The sequence below is a fragment of the Argiope bruennichi genome, chromosome 8 (genome assembly GCF_947563725.1).
Source record: "Argiope bruennichi chromosome 8, qqArgBrue1.1, whole genome shotgun sequence".
Lineage (NCBI taxonomy): Eukaryota > Metazoa > Arthropoda > Arachnida > Araneae > Araneidae > Argiope > Argiope bruennichi.
Genome location: NC_079158.1, coordinates 120,609,151 through 120,627,489, shown reverse-complemented (window position 1 = coordinate 120,627,489; position 18,339 = coordinate 120,609,151). Strand labels below are relative to the sequence as shown.

General features: G+C 33.7%; 1 protein-coding gene across 3 annotated transcripts in view; it reads right to left on the bottom strand.

The window, feature by feature from the left end:
• The window catches only part of LOC129980985 (kelch-like protein 17), a 141,956-nt gene that overhangs the window by 6,491 nt on the left and 117,126 nt on the right, over positions 1-18,339 (bottom strand). For 2 of the 3 annotated variants that reach the window (XM_056091548.1, XM_056091550.1), the window contains exons 4-8: positions 17,460-17,681; positions 11,461-11,577; positions 5,157-5,370; positions 3,627-3,822; positions 1,926-2,182 (exon numbers count right to left, since the gene is read on the bottom strand). In XM_056091548.1, coding sequence (XP_055947523.1) covers positions 1,926-2,182; positions 3,627-3,822; positions 5,157-5,370; positions 11,461-11,577; positions 17,460-17,681 — 1,006 coding nt within the window. The remainder of the gene's footprint in view (positions 1-1,925; positions 2,183-3,626; positions 3,823-5,156; positions 5,371-11,460; positions 11,578-17,459; positions 17,682-18,339) is intronic. The other variant, XM_056091549.1, reaches the window with a different exon arrangement.

Genomic DNA, 18,339 nt, shown 5'->3' with positions numbered 1-18,339 from the left:
TAATCTATTTTGACGCCAAGGTCGCCAGATTCGTCGCCAAATGGTCGCCAAGTTTGTCGCCAAACTCTGGAACCTCCGACGCGACACCGGACTCCGTCCAGTACAGATGACTGTAAAACATTCTTTCCGATGGTGGAACCAACTATGCTGGGAAGCAGCATTACAGATTCGTAACAGTATAAAAAGGGGAAGGTTAACTATTGGAAAGTTTTATGCTGGTTTACTGAATATTTATAATTCTCTGCATAATATCCTCCTACTGTATAAATTTCGAAATAAAATGATTTTTATTTATATGTGCCCAATTGATCCATTTCTTGATGTATTTCAAGGTTGGTTGGATAACATAGAATACGAATTCCAGGACTAATTAAGCTACAGGCATATGTAGAGGGTTCTAATCCCACTACACTAAATCGGAGACTTTCTACATTTTCGCAACTTACCTTAATTTTATCCAACATTACTTTTGAAGTAAAATCCTAAACTTCCAAAACTTTCGATCAGAGGCTCTACAATCAGTTTCAGGTGATAGAGTTTAATTGAATGAATTGTATAGACATTGGAAACTAATAGGATCTGAATAGCCATGACCGGCCACGTTCGATCTCTGTAGTAAGAGGTACGTTTCATCATCAGGCTGGTGATAACTCAACCCCAAAACCATTACCGCACATTTCAGAAAAGCCAGTATCTGCTTACTTATACAGTAGCCTTTCATCTAAGTACTCCTGTTAAAGTCCATGTTAATTCTTCATTTATTCTCTACATCACTTTTATACTCATTTTTTGTTAATTTCTTTTTATGGTTAGTATTAAATACTATATCTGTTTTCTATAGAACGAATTTCTTGTATTATTTTGGTGCGTCTAGAACGTATAAATGGGATCTGCTTTGATTCATATGTTTGCCTCGGTTTTCGTCCATTTCAGATTTTGTCGACTGTTTTCTGTCGAATTATCAACAAAAACCAAAACGCCACTATACTATCAACTTGAATAGTCACTGCATATGCCTGCGATTGCTTCATTCATCTTAACTTCACACAATTTCTCTTATTAACAGTCTTGACAAGTTTTTTTTTTATCATGTGGAAATATGATGTTTTGGTGTTGAGGTGTTTGAAACCACAAAATGCATGGGCAGAAAATGGCAATTTATCGCTTTGAGACATCAATTTTTCACTTTCAGGGTTATTAGAAAATGATAAAGAAGTTTGTCACATTCAGCGAATTATCGCCAACAAAAACAGTTACAACTTATCGTGAATGTCCGCCATGTACCCTATTCTCCTTTCTGGCCAATAAAGGGCAGGGTCGTATGATTTTGAGATAAAAACCATCACTTTTCTAAAAGTTAACGACTGCGCATTACAATAGTCATGTGATCATTCGAAACCAGTTTTAACCGGATTTTCGCAAAGAAAAAAAAAGTTTTGAGAAAGTTTTGAAACTTGAGCGATTTTGAGATGAAAAAGAACCATTGTTTTCTAAATATCGATGCATGCGTAATCTGATAGCTACGTGATTATTTAAAGTGGCTTTTCACGAAAAAAAATTCTGGCCTCGAGAAAAAATTTTTAGAACTCGATTGATTTTCAGATGGTCAAAAGCCATCACTTTTCTAAATGTTGGTGATTGCGAAATATCAGCCATGTGAGAGCATGATGTTTTTTCATCGGATTGATACCGCGTAACTTAAAAAAACTAATGTTCTCACATGATAACTTGAAATTTGCGATTTTTAATATTATGTTAATGAAGAAATTTATGATACAGCATCTTTTACCGCGATCCATTAGAGTTAACCTGACTAAAATCGTGGCGATGATAGTGATTAAAATCACTGAAGTGCACGATGGTTCGCGTGAAATAGATCAGATCAAAAGAGAGAGGATGTCATAAAATGCATAACGTGCACTAACCTAACACTCCCATCCTGCAGTATCTCCTCCTCGTTTCCATGGCAATGACCGACGACCACGTGGTGACCAGTGGATCGTATCTCTCGACACTATTCAGACAGGACGCTCCGTCGTAACCCCCGGCCACGTAGAGAAGTCCGTTGAGGGAGGCAACGCCGAGGCAGCTTCTCTTCGTTCCCATGGGAGGAACTGGCGACCACTTGTTCGTCAGAGGGTTGTAGCACTCCACGGAAGACAAGTCCTTCGAGCCGTCGTAACTGGAAGTATAATGTTGCCATGAATAATGTCTCAGGCGTACCCCCAAACGCCATTAGCTTTGTTGAAACATTTGAGAGGGCATAGTTCCGTTTATCTTAAATAACGATATCCACACATCCCGTATGAAACATTATTATACAACCGAGTATAAATTATCCATCTAGTTTAATAATGGCATAGTAGTTATTGAAAATAAAATATTTATCACATCAGAAGAAAAAAAAAAGGATAAGGCTGTTAACCAGAATTAAAGCAGACTTGAATGAACTAGCTACTGATTGGAAAATTGACTTTAGCAGCAAATCGTTGGCTGGAATAGGGTAGACTGCTAAAAGTTTTTCTGGATTTTCTCGAATATAAATACTAATGTAAACTAGTTTCCCTTGAAGGTCCTCCAAGAAGATATCTCACCACCATATATTAGATTGAATGGATTCAGATTTCTGCTTCAAGAGATACTTGGGTGCACTTCAATCTAAAACTAAAAGTTGACATAGTTTACCTTTATCATGGATCCTTGTTTCATGGACTTGGCTACATCGGCATAGCTAAGCCATTTAAATTTTTTCCCTGTTTGTTGTTTTTAAAGACAGTTGTATTTGGGAGCGAAAGGTAAAAACAATTTAGTTTGTATTAAAATTTGTATTTCGAACAAAAAAAAAGAAAAAAAAAAAGATACGATCATATTTTCGAGATATTTCAACACAGTTGTTAAATTATTAATAAAAAAAAATGTAAACATTTTATTGCGTTATCGGCAAAATATGGCGGTTGATAGCGTTTATACAGAATATTTAGTATTCGATTGCTATTACTGTTACTCTCATCGTACAGATTTCCAAAAGTACCTTTAATCTTGATTCTCAAAATAATTTTTCTAATTTCATAAGAAATGGCCAACATTATAGGGAATATAATGCAACGAAGCAATATTCTTTTATGTGCAGGTATGTATACAATGTTCTCCATGGAGTTTAATTTTTTTGGATAGAAAAGGACCGAAGAAGGGGCATAATAACGAAGAATCCTAAAATTGGCAACTACTAAAAAAGTACTGGAAGATTTAAAATTTTAATTTTTTTTCTATAATTATGACACTAGAAAAACTCACTCAGATAATACTTCTGAAGGGTGAGTTAATGATTTAAATGTTGTTATAATTCAATAATATTGTAATACTAACCTGCCTTTAAAGAAAATCGCCTTATCTGGTAAATAAGAACCCAGGGAGATTAATCCGCAGCTTTTAAATGTACCTGATATTACAGGTATGTGATTATATTTATAGAAGTGGCTGATATATCGACAGTTATCGTTGAGAGAAGTGGTCATCTGATATATCGACAGTTCAAAGACGGCTTCCCAGGGATGCACATAAACATTTCTTTTTCTGAATGTTGGTATAAACAAATTTATTGGGCTCTCTGAAATTCAAAGACTTACCCTCCGACAGCATAAACCAGTCTTCCAACACCGGCCACACCAGCCCTCGACCTTCTATGGGACGTGGAGGCGATCGGAGACCAACGGTCAGTTCTGGGGTTGTAGTATTCACATTCGCAGTGGATGGCAAAGAGGGATCCACCACCTGCAATCGGAAGAATCTGCTTATTTTTGAAATTCGCAAAAACACTTGGGCCTAGAAGAAAAGTTATGTAAAGTCAACAAGGAAAGGTGCAGCTAAACTCTGTTTCATAATGAAAATGCACAGCTTCATTCATCGTAATCCCATGCAACTTTTTTTTTTCCTACAAGATAAATTTTGATTTTTATTGTCTGTTTTGAAAAAGGCGTCTCAAAATGAGAATGAATTCCGCAATTGAATCGAATTTTTATAAGCATTCATTTAAAAATTATTTTAATTCTGAAAGATTAGGAGATGCTTCAAAATGAAGGAATTTTGAAAAAGAACAAGAAAAGAAAACTTTTATTCATTCGAAGACCGTGAATGAACATGGACCTGGAATTGAAGTCAAACCTAGTAATTTTGATACTTGGTCAGATGAATAAGATAGCACTTGAACAGACATTCGAGCTTGGCCCACAACAGGTTCAATGTTCGTCAAGCCCAGATGTAAATCAAATTTTTTTTGGCGAATTTGGTCTCGAACCCTTCATTTAAAAGCCAAGACTATGCCTCTAGGCAATAAGCTGATTAAGGAATTTCATTCGCTCAAATCTTTCACATAATTCTTTTTTGAAAATTTATTTAAAGATATTTTATATTTGGCTTTGACGTTATAAAACAAAATTCAACTGAAAGGTTTAATCGTTCATCTTTAAACATTCTTTCCGGTAATTAAATAAAAATACATCCGAATATTTTTTTAAATTGTTTATGCGTTTTATTATTAACAAATCGACAAATGATAATTTCTTAATCTCTGTTTTGGCCAATACAATGTGAGATAATTTTTTTTCATGAAAATGTTTTAAAACATGGTAGATAAAAAAAAAAAAGTCATTTAGAAACTCTAAGAAACTCTTTGAAAACCAATGTCCAGACTGACAAATAACACACAACTTTTGTCAAGAAAATGAAGAAAAAAATTGAAATGGTGAAATATAATCAATATCAACAGCTCCGACAAAGGCAGGTTGTATATATATATCTATCTGAAAAAAGTTTCTAGAGTCACAATTTGTTTTCTCTTATAAATTAGATAAAAGAAGCTTATCAGATTTTAGAAAATATAAAAGTGCTTGAGCATGCTAAAGCGATTTTATTCTGTTTTGCAGCTAATGGAACAAACACCGAAATTTTTATATCTACAGCTATTTTGTTAATTGTTTTAACATTTTTAAAATTTTAATGCTTCGAATTTTTAAAAAGGGCTTGTTTTTTAGCCATTTCACCACGAGTTCTTAATAAAATGGCAAATGCATTGATTGCAATGTATTGAACAGAAATGGTGTAAATATTATTTCGGTCATTTAAACTCAATAACAGTAAAAAAATGATCTAGCAATTACCTATTGCGAAGAGATAAGGCCTTAGACCCTCCGGCTTCCTGTGCGTTGTTCTGACGGACACCATGTTGTTCCTCTGTTCTGGAAGCAGGTGGTACTTCATGGCCTCTATCAGAAGATCCTTGCCTTCCCCGCTACTCTGGAGCAAAGGCTCGTCTGCCACCTGAGCGAGGAGGAAATCTCTTCCGGTCAAAGGTAGCCGCACATGGTACAGGAGCTAGAAAGGAAGGAAAAAACTGTCATTAAAAATGGCGGTCATTTGTAAATTATCTTTTATTTTGGATTCAAATGGTGTTTTTTGTTTTTAATCAAAAGTGTCAAACTGTCAGCCCAAAATGAAGAGATCTGCAGTAAATCTTTGTGATCCATAAAACACAATAATATATAACAAAATTTAGTATTTTAATTTTTTTAAATACCTAATTTCACGTAAGTACATTAATAACGAATCAAATATTCGTCCATAACAGATTATTAGTCGGTGACATGTTCCTCACATCTTTTGCTAGTAGCATCTAATATGTGATCCATTGCTCATCAGGATTGAAGGCAAAGTAAAGTTATAATCCTTGAATTTTAGAATTATTTTACACCAAGTTTGAAACACACTAGAAAATGGGCACATGAATTAATTTTCATTTTTAGAAATACTTATCGGTGCAAGGAATTAATTACACTGGTGAAAAGTCTTCTGTCAGTCTAATGTCAAAATTATGGACATTCATCTGGAATCAGTTTCGAAATGAATCACAGCCGATAAGATATTATTCGTTAGTTTTGCTAATTAAGATTCTGCCATGTTTTGGGAAGAAAATATTTTAATCGTTATCCTTGTTACTTTCTCGTATTCGTAGTATAGAGAGAAAAATAGTATTCGTTAAAAAATGCAAACTCGAGATTTTGACCAACCTCCACGTTTTTCACCTCCTTGAGTTGGAAAAACAAATTTTTGGAAAAATGTCCGTCTATCTGTCTGTCATAAAAATAACTCGAAAACGCTTTAATCTAGACAGATGAAATTTGGTATACTAAATTTATAGATGATAAATTTAAAAAGATCTTAAAATATAGATTTTAGATCAAGATAGAAGATTTTAAAGATCTAAAAATATAGATCATTATACTAAATTTATAGATTTATATTAAATTTTGAGTAAAATTCGCTCAGAGGAAGTCTGTCCGTCCGTATAATTTAACACGATAATTACAAAACGAAGAGAGTTAGATAGATAAAAGTCGATACATAGAATTAACATCTATAGTCTGGACACTTAACGTATTTTGAACCTAATACAACAAGGGATTGATAATCTGCTGGTCTGTTCTTTTAGAAACATATAAACTTAAAGAAGCAATGACTTAAATATATCAAATTTAGTAAGTGATTTTGTGGTTGCAATTATAGTTCTGTCCAAAACGCGTCTAAACTACAAATTCTATTTTTGGATACTATTAACCGCATGCCAGATAACTCGCCAAGGATAACACGATAGATTCAGTAAAAATGTGAAATTCACGCCGGAGGTTAATATTTCGTAACTATTGTACGCCAGTGCTATGCAAGGCGTTTTCTGGGAAACATTATTAGAGTATATGCGAGAAAGTTTTGTGGAGACCATTCCCGCTGGTTTTTGTACTTGTCTTCGAAAGAAGCTTAAGTTTCTCTGAAGATGTTCCTAAAGTTAGACCGAGTACATTGAACCAATGCAAGCAAACACGGGAGAAATATATTTGATATCTATTCCTTAGCTTAAAGTGCAAGACTGTGATATCACTGGTTAAATAACATCGAATTGTTGGTCATTTAATATGAAATTTGATGAGCTCGTTGCTGTTGCCGATGACCTTGGTGACCTTCTAGATCGGTTTCGCCGATGCTAGCGACACGTCGTTTTTTTTTTTTTTTTTTTTTTGCCACCGATCACCATGGAGTGAATATTTTTGAAATGTCGGTCATGGAAATTGCAGGAAAATAAATGAGTTTGAAATAGATTTAATTCCTTTATTGAAGATAAACTGGTCACAGACATATACATTTGATATTTATTTATACCAATACTTGGATATCTTTGCGTTTCTTTTTTTGCATCCATTTTTGTGCCTTTCTAGCCAGAATACTGTGTCTCTGATGATTTGAACGAACGTGTTATATGCAAATGAAGAATGTAGAAGAAGCTTTCTGATTATCCAAAAGTGCAGATATGCTTTTAGAAAGTAAACTTCCCTATTTCTTTATAAATTTTCCCAAATTTTAACACGACGCTTGGATTTCAGAATAGTCATTTTATTTCAAAATCACCTAATCATATGAATTTACTTGTAATTTATATCAAAACTGTATGTTCGTCAATCAAATATGCAACAAAACTGGTTTATTGCATATGAGCATCCCGTTTTGTTTGGAATGGTAAACTATGTCCTTTGGCTCTCTTATGCAAGAGAATAAATGCTCTTACTCCCGCACATTCATTTCAAAGTATTTATCATAAATTTTAAAATTATTGAACAGTGACATCCTATTAAATTATTCATGATTATAGGATAAACTCTTCAAAGAAGTGAAATTACGTATTAGTGCAATTGGGAGTCATAAGTAAGTAATAGGGAAAAAGGTCATTTAATTTCTAGTATCAACAGCACCCTGGACTGAAATGACGTGTCAGACCGGAACATTGAATTAAGGAATGTTTGATAGTTAAATTTATCTTTAAATTAAAATTGCGATTGAGTTAAGACTAAAATTACTTGGATACTCTTACATATCTCAGATTAGTTCCCGTCTTTTATAGATGGAACTAACGATAAATATTTTTTTAAATGTGCCATCAAAATTCACAGAGGTGAAGAAATTTGCACTTTAATTTGTTAATAATTAATTTGATTAACTGATAAGTCACATTAATTTTATTTAATAAGATTAAAGAATCACTTTTCTAAAATCAGTCTGAAATCCAAAGAGGTACCCCATTAGGTAAATTCCTATAGGAAGACTACCCATTCCAATGGTTCTCATGACAACGGAAAATGGTTTCCGTTTTTCGCCGATCATGATCCACCCTTTTTCGATATATATATGACTTGAAATATGCTGTTATAAATGTAAAAATCACGGAAGAGTTCGTAAATGGTCCATCTAACTCAAAAAAGGTGGAAATTATGAAGGGGCTGAAATTTTCATTTCGCTGTAACTTTCTTAATATTAAAGATAGAAAAATAAATCAAGTTATCCTAATTAGCGAACAACTTTTGTTCGCTAAGAGGAACAACTTTTGAATTTAAAGGTTTCCGATAACTGTAATATCTTAGAAGTTAGAGACTGAAAAGTGATTTTCAAGCCCTCATTTTCCCTGTTTCTAACATCAACAATATATGCTGCCAGATAGTAATTCAGATTTAAAGAAATTTACCTTTGCTTTCCAGCATGCCCAGCGAGTTTTTTAAATATAGAAATACGAAAAAAAAAATGTCTCTACAGGGTTAAACAAAACAAAATAAAGTTAAAGTTTTGTATACTAGAGTATCAGTACCATATAAAAAAAAATTTGGAAATTTTTATGCCTTAAAATAGTTTTAAAATTTATATTAATTTCACATCAGATGAACTAAAATAATGTTACAGACCACTCCAATAGATAATTAATTTATATTTTGTGTAGCATGAAGAATTTAGATGAGATAAAAAAAAATAAAGCCAGAGATTCATTGATGTCATTTTTAACTCCCTATATGCTATGATTTATTGTTTCTTTATATTCCTAGATTCACAGATTGAATTATCTATAATGCGTCAAATAATTCATATTTCAGCTCGTCTCATTTCAGAAATAAAGTAGTTTTAGCGGACATTTATTTTTACCTGCGTATCTTACCGGAACTCGAGCGTGAAGAAAATACCTTGTTCAGTGATATGCAAAAAAGGATTCACCTGTGTAAAAATACACCTGATAAAAATAATCAGTAATTAGAATAGTTTCAGAAGAAAAAAGAAAGGGAGAAAAACAGATAAAATGCCACAATCACTTTATTTAAAGAAGCTCATGTTAGCGTCACGAGATTCTGATCGAAAAGTTCTTCGAGGCGAATCTTTGCTATAATCTTGATTGATTAAAGCCTCTGAAACAGTCTGCGTTTCTTTTCTATATTAACCCCTTTACTCTTATCATATAATTAAAGGATTGGAATGTATTGATTTATTGATTCTATTGTGTGTGTGAATACGACTCTCATTTTTTAACTCATGGCATTAATAGTAGTGCTTCCTTCCAAATAAATCTGGAAAGCATTTGGTAAATTTGAAAACAACCTTTAAAAATTAGTATATAAGCCCTGATTAATATTTTAAAAAGTTCTTCTTTAGCTTAGAAATTGTATCTAGTTTTGTGTCATACAAACTATTTTTATCGGCAGTTATATTATATTATTTCACTAAAAAAAACAACTATGGTAGAAACACATCGGTTCTTATTGGACATTATAGGCGAACATGCCCCATCGAATACAAATTGCAAAGAATGGCTCAGACGATTTAATAAAGAATGATTTTTTGGTCAATCATCAAAAAAAATCCAAGATGCAAATTTGGAAGCATTATTTGAGGAAACAATTAACAGGGCACGATACAAGCAACAACTGATCAATTTGAACGAAGCATCGAAACAGAAGTGAAAGGCATGACTAGGTTGTTTACCAACATGACAATGTTCGACTCCGTGTTGTCAGACCAGAGAAAGAAATTTTAGAATTACATCGCTGGGATGTGTTGTCCTGCCCATCATATCCACCAGATGTTGCCCCTTCAGATTACTGCTACTGACTCGAAGGCGACTCGTACTGACTCACGATGAAATGTAAATGTCACACATATGAAGTAAAAACTGGTTAGGGTTTTCTATCTTGGATATAAAGTAAGTTTGTATTCATATTAATATACGATATTTAGAAGCTATAGACATAAAAATGCAAATGGTGCTAATGTGATATACTTGGTCCCCATTTTCACCTGCTGTGTTCGACATTCGATTTTAATTCATTACTATATTTGTACGGCTTCGCAAATAAATTCGGCACATTTTTAACTATTAAGCTTAAATAGCAAAACTTCGATCAAGCGGATTAATTAAAAACTTTGGAGTATTGTTTTTTGCCTAACTAATTAGGCAAATCAGATGTAGAAAAAAAAAAACAGAGAACAAGAAAATATAAATAAATAAATAGAAAATCTGTAAGTGACATAAAGATGTCCCAATATAATGCAAGATTTGAATTTGCCACTATTAGCGCTATTGGCAACACTATTAAATAAAACAATTGAGAGCTGATAGTTTAGTAAAAATGGAGCGTTATACGATAGATCAACATATTAACATAAGATTTGAATTAAATAAAAAACACAGCTCTTCCCCCTTTAAATTGATATAATTTTATTGAATCATAAAGCATTCAGGATAGGATTATATATGGAATAACACATAGGGAAAATGGCCTCCACGGCTATGTTGGCACACACGCACTCTTTTGTCGAAATTTTCCATGATCATTTTGCTCAAATGGGCTGAATTTCGTTGATGCAGTGTCGAATTTCCTCCTTCAATGCACGCCTGTTTGCGGGCTTGTTGACACAGACCTTCGAATAACCCCATAAAAAGAAATCCAATGATGTTAAATCACACGATCTAGAGAGTCAATTCTCAAATGTTTGAACTGAGGCTGACAGACTTTCATTACTTTTGAAATATTGTTCAACAACAAAAACACGTGGTTCTATAGTGTACCGCTCCACTTTTACTAACCTTAAGCTATCAGCTGTAAAATGGTTTTTTTAAATAGGGTTGCCAACATTTTACTTGACGAATGGTGGCAAATTCAAATCTTTGGGACGCCCTTTTGATTGCCAACAAATCTGTCTACAAAGTTGAGATAAATTTGTTGTCTATGTTTATAAAGTTGACGCAAATTTGCTGTCTATATTTACAAAGTTGATTTAATTTGTCTACAAAGTTGACATAGATTGTCCACAAAGTTGACATTAGAAGTTGCCAACAAATCTATTGTCACATCCATGTGACGATAGATCTCTAGGCAACTTCTTGCGATAAGTAACAATGAATCGGTATCAATGTATTGAATCGACACTATAATCGTTAATGAAAATATAACTCAATTAATCTTATTTGAGCTATTTACTAATCACAAATATGCTTTCATTTTGAAAAATAATAAATAACCATATCTTTCGGCCTTAAATTAATGTTTAAAAAGAATATCATCGGAAAAGGAATAAAAAAAATATGAAAAAAAAAATCCTCACCTTCCCGAGATACCTTTCCCTCGTCGACGCATCATGTCGGATCCACGTGACGATGGATTTGTAGACAACTTCTTCGGATACAACATTCAATTGATCACTAGCGATTAAATCACGAACCTGTAAGAAGAAAAAAGACATCAGTATCTACAGGGAAAAGAACAGCAGTGTCATTGTGTGGCAAAAAGAAAAATCCAACGTCCAGTTTAAAATATATCTTTTAAATATATGATAACTTTTTACCTTTTAATGTAAGTTTTTAATTATTCGTACGCAATATATAGCAAATAAAAGTGTAGTAATCATGGTATGGTATGGCATCCGAGTCCGCCCCCCCACCGAAAAAAAATTGCATCTTGTTAAAATTATCGCTTTCTATCTGTAGGACCACCTACATGGTATCTCAAAAAATTCAAAAAGCAATTGATATCGCGCAAGATGCAATGTAATATTTGATCTTTACATTAAAATTGCAGATTTCTATCACGTTTTGTAGGAAAATCGTCAGCGAGAAATCTGTTTGTGAATACAATTTCTCAAAAACAAGATGGACTTGATAGATGAAATTTGATATATGGTTTTATTATTAGAATTATAGACATGTAATAAATTTTGCTTCAAATCTCTAAATGGGTTTATTATCAGGCCGTTTCTCTCTGTAGCCTCAAAGTAGTAGAAAGTAGTAGAAAGTTTCAAAGTAGTTTTGAAATGCCTCAAAGTAGAAAAATGTATCAATTACTCTAAGTTTTGGTTAATTTAGAATAATTAAATGCATTAAGGACCCTTTATATTGACAATTACTGTAGTGACTGTAAATCAAATGGCAGTGAAAAGAATGTATGTGTGTAAGTATGTGAATGCGACAATTCAAAAACGCATCGAATTATTTTACAAAAATAGGCGACTTGGCCTCGTCCGAAAGTATTCGGATAAATTTGAATGACAGGAACACTGAGGCAGAAATGACGGGGACTGAGGGAATCCGACCACGGTATAACCCATCCAGTATGAGGCATATCCTGTTATCAATAGGGGGATAGCCAGTCCCACACCATTTCTACTAGAACCACTAGGCCAGGAGTTACTTATTCTCATTTTTGAGGTACCCTTCTAGGGAACTTAGTTAGATAAAAGAAATTTAGTGTAGGATTTTTGCACCAGAATATTATATATTTATTGAATTTTGTATGAAATCTTTTTAAATATGCGACGAAACCCAATGCAGTAAATACTTTCTAATCCGATAATATAAGACCTGACACCTGCCGGATTATAGAAAGAGTAGACCATAGAGAATCATACAAACACCACCAAATTACAGGATGTTATAGTTTTCTACATATAGAGAACAAGCGAACAGTACATTGAGGAGAAAAATACTATGCTGATACTTAGGAGCATGTAGAAAATAAATCATGTATTGAAAACATAAAGGTTTCAACATGGGAGAATGACTCATCACCATATAACATGGTCTAACAGGTGTTCGGAACTAGGGAACGAGGTTCAATAGAGAAAGACTTTTGTATTAGTGGCATTTTATTGAAGTGTTAGAGAAAGCATAAGATCAAAATATTACCATTGTTTTTTCTCAATTTTGGAAAGAAATATTTAATACATAAAACTGTCAGGTAAAATAGGTCTTCTGTAACAGGTTAGCATTTATCTTTATGAACACAATATTTGCTTATGTTAGGCATGTTTACTTTAATGGTGTGTTTTTTAATACGATACATGACGAAGTGCATAAGAGGCTTAATATATGTTTATCTTTAATTTGAAATCAGTTTTCCAAGTGCTTTTCCTAGTATAGTTGATTTAAAATTAATTACATTCGAATTAGTATTGTTACGAATCTGTGATGCTGCTTCCCAGCATAGTTGGTTCCATCATCAGAAAGAATGTTTTACAGTCATCTGTATTGGACGGAGTCCGGATGTCGCGTCGGAGGTCCCAGAGCTTGGCGATAAACTTGGCGACCATTTGGTGACTTGGCGACGAATTTGGCGACTTTGGCCCCAAAATAAATTATATCCGAAACATCGAGAAATTTCCCGATCCGTCCATTGGGAACCGAGATACGCCTCGGAAGTTCCTGATTGGATGAGAGGCTTCTAGCCCCGCCTCCTGAGACCTACAAAAGGAGGCAGTCTGCAGCTGCCGGGGGGGGGGGTAGTCGGAATCGACGGTGAAGAACGAGTCTTCCAAAGATTAGCAGAGCAACGACGGAGTCAAGCTAGTGCGGAACTAAGCTGTGCGCTACTGTCTGTAGTAGAGTCTTGTTGTGTGCGCATGTCGGCTGAAGATAATTGTCTTCTCTATGCTGTATATATTTGTCTCCTTTGTGCTGTCCTGTGTGTCTTCGTGTCAATAAACGTCGTTGTTTTATTTTCTACTGCCGCCTGCTGATTGAGCGTTCTCCACACCATATACTTCCACTATCCAAACGAACCCGGAAATTTCGTAACAGTATTTAAAATTAATACAATCGAAAATTAATAAATTCTTCTCTAGTGTAGTTGATTTAAAATTAAATACAATCGAACTGCTAGATGTCGAACTTACAGATTATTGAGGTGAAATTCGATATATAGAAATTTTAACATATAAGTATTTCGATAGATATAAAAACGTAATGCAAAATGTTCACCAATTTCTTTAAAAAATTGTTCTGTATAGTTAATTTTTTTAAGTTAAAGAAAAAAATTTTAAGTACAAAAGCGATTTGTTTTGAAATTGTACGAAGGACAATGATTTTTTTAAATATTGAAATCGTATTTATCGAAATTTCGCATTTTTTCCTCCAATCATTTTGCTTTCTACGTCTTTTATTTACCTGCACTTCTTTTTCCCGCTTTATGATTCCCATTTATGAGCCTTGCTCGCAACAAGAAATCTAATATTATACTGAATTTAAAGTAAACATCTGCTCGTTAGAATCGAAATTTATAGAGCAGAAGTTAAGAATAATATATGACTCACCGACATGTCATTATTGCTTTTTAGTAAACAATCACATGCCTTTCAAGAATTTTTTGCTTTTGAAATTTTTTTCTGTTTTTGTCATAATAGGTATAATATATAATTTTTTGTGCATACAGTTTTATTCGGCACATATAAATTTTATGAAACATATAGAAACTGCAACAGATCAATAAATCAAGTTCGATTTATTTTCGATGTATACAAGTATGAAATTTCTACTATTCTTGTAAACTTGATCTCATAAAATATCATTTTTTTAATCAATTATATAATTTTACGTACAACATCTTTGTTTTCTTAAACATATAAATTATATGTGTAGTTTTAAAACTGTGTTAATTTGTATAAACAGTAAACTCCCGAGTATCCAGCCTAATATGGCAGAAGGGCAGGAAGGATAACAAAAAAGCCGGATAGGCCGGAGTTCTGTGAATTCATTTCTTTGCCAGTAATACAAAGATTTTATACCAAAATTCATTGTGATGATACGTATTTTCTGGCTTATTATTGAATACTAAGCCCTCTATTTATCTCAAACCACATAGAATGTCAATTTATGAATACTGAATGTACCGTGCTGTTATAATCAGGCACAAAGTCAACAACTGAGGTCCATTACACACTAACGAAATATGAACAACGAGCAGAATGCTGCTCTTTTCATGTCACAGCTGGTATTTTGCACACGACACGTAGGAGGATCGTAATGGACGCCACTTCCAATGTCTTAGCAGATTCCGTAGCCGTATTTTCCTCATTTAATTATGATAAAAGAAAACTAGGCCGGATAGTCACGAACCGGATAATCGGGAGTGTACTTCAATTTAATTTAAGAACAATTAATTTTATATGGACGAGTGTCAGTTTTTCTTCTCATAAAGATAATTAATAATTATTACAATCGGTTTTAGAACTAAAAAAGCGTTACCTTGTAACAAGATTAATTGAGTCGCAGTTTCGCGTGATATTTGAAAGTAATTAACCTGTCCCCAAAGAATATTCTATAATAGAATGAAATCTTTTATTTCTTCTGATTGGATGCTTTATTTCAAGATGGCTCATTTTATATCATGTCATTATTAATCATACCTAATTTTTTTAAAGATACTGGAATGATTTACAAAAAGAATTTACAATGCCATGAAATATATCAACGAAGGGGAGGAATGAATTTGATAAATAGTTTAAAGAAGAGCACAGAACGGACACGAGGGTGAGAAGCCGGTCACGAGTTTAATGATGCTTGAATTGGAATACTGTAATCTCCCTTAGCAGTTTTATACGCATAATTATTTCACTAAGTATATTCACAAATCAAAACTGAGATTGTTTGAATGTGTTAGAAAGGGAAACAGTTAGTATTTTCTACAATTTATCGGTTACAGTTAATGAGCCATTCAACATTTCATTTTATTTTTAGTTTTATTCATTCACTAGATTATATATTATTCTTCGGGGTCATATTTTCTCTCATACACCCATACATTGTAATTTGTGAAATTTGCCATTGACTTCTACAACATGAATCCCCTTTGTAAACGTATTAATATTTTATTTTCAAAGCGCCTTTGTTATGAAAAAAATGGAAAAGCCAATGAAGAAAAGTAATATTTAAGGATACGCTTCACGAACATTAAAATATAATCCTAGCAACCAATACTTTTTGCGTAAAAAGTATATATCAGGGCAATATGAGGTAACTTAAAGAAGGCGGATTTTCGCCAAAGCGTAAAATGCCAGACCTCACAGGCTTTCAAAAATGACAAATTTCAGGAGTCTGACCAGCTGAGACATCCCAGATTTTAGACACTTGAATTGCGATTTCTAAAGTCATGACGAACATGAAAGTAGCGTACACACAGCTTGGAAAACGAAATAGCGGAAAGAGAAGCTGAGTGAAAGAGAACAATGGATATTGAAGTGGATTGTAATATTGAAGCGGATATCTATAAAAAAGAAAACTGCGGCAGCTAAGGTGACTGCAGAGCTCAATCAGCACCTGGAATATCCAGCGTCAATAATTACAGCTAAAAGGGACCTTCAAAAACAGAATATTTACGCCAGAGTATTAATTCCTAAGTCATTTGTCACAGATGTTAAACGTCGTCTACAGCGGTAGCATAACCATAAAAACCTGGTCGATTGATACGTGTAAGACAATTACATGGCAAGACAAATCATCTTTCATACATTTCACCACAACAAGACGGGTACACTTTTGGAGAATACCTGCACAAACTTATGATCATGATTGTCTCTTTCCATTTATCAGGCATGGAGGAAGATATATCATGGAATGGGCAGCCGTGTTGTGGCTTTTTGTTGGCCCAATCGTGGCCCTGAAAGGAAGAGTCACTGGAATAGAGGAAGTATAGGGAAGTTTTGGCTGAACAAGTCCATCCTATGATGCAAATTTTGTTTCCAATAAGACATGGAATTTTCCAAGGTGGTAAAACTCCTAAGCGATATAATCGTGGTTTGATGAACACGAGGGTGAAATGAAACATCTGCTTTGGCCCACACAGTCATCCGATATCAATATAATCGAACCATTATGGTCTACTTTAGAGACCATAATGCACCGGCATCTTCCCAGGAACTTTCACAATATCTCCTTGAAGAACAGTGCAGTATTCCTCTTCACACTTTGCAGTACAAGTATGATTCGATTCCTGGACGAATCCAAGTCGTATTAGATACCAATGGTGGCTCATCGCTTTATTAAGAAAGATTCTTGTATTCATTTGTGGTGTCTCTGATTATTTTGAAAAACCACCTGTATATCCCCTTACCCATAAGTCGCTACTTTACTTGTTGTCATTAACTATAAATCTATCTTTCTATTTGAAGATGTACGAATGAAGAATTAACGAATAAAATAAACTATCCTATTCTCCCTGTATCTTGTTGTCATGTGATAACTAAAGAATAATCATGTTATTCCTTCGTTGCTGTGACTTCAACGCGGCAGTGTGAACGAGCTTTAAAGAATACATGTACAATATACATATATATACCTCACAAAAGGGCAGTAAAAGAAATTCTTCCGTGAGGGCCACTTCTTGGAAATTTTGCAGGGCATATTTGTGGGATTTCCTGTGAAGTTCGTCACACGAGTGAGCATCCGCGAAACTTCGAATTCCCAGGCAGTTGGAGGGGTGGAGCTGCCGTAGAAGGAACTTGCAGCATGCTTCCCGGACACTCTGGACTTGCAGAAGGCTTGCAACGGGAAGTAAAACCTGCGAATAAAGAAAGCAAAATGAAAGGACAGTTTTAGGCAATCAAAAAACGGACTGAAAGTCGAATATTTTTTATTATTACATGATAAAGATACTCATTTTTGATCATTCTAAGTAACTTTATATTAGAATTAATATTTGCTTGGGTATCTATGGCTTATATTTATTTCTATATAAAAAGCATCTAAGTTCTAGCAACTAAACTGATCTTTTGCCATTGAGTAAATAGCAGTGTTATAATTAGCAGCCCATTATGCCCTGATTGAGAATTATTTAGTTTAAAACTGGGCCTACAATCATCACCAAATGGTTTGCATAAGGGCAGCCGCAGCGAGTTCTACAATTTATAAAAGGTGAAGGAACCAGAGCAACAGGTGCAGAACTTGGCTTCCATTTCCTTTTAACTGGGGAGATGAAAAACTGACTTTCTAAAGGCATATCAAGAAGAACTGTAAAAATAATATAAAATAAATAAATTAGGTTGCTTGTTAATACTTATGCTATATAATTATTCATGTTAAGGAAATAACAGCTTCAAAATTCATGTTACAACAAAGTGTCATTTTTTCTAATTAATAATTTTAGAAACAATTTCAGAAAAAGAAGTCCCTGCAACAGTATAAAATATATCTCAGACATGCTATTTGCATACAATTCA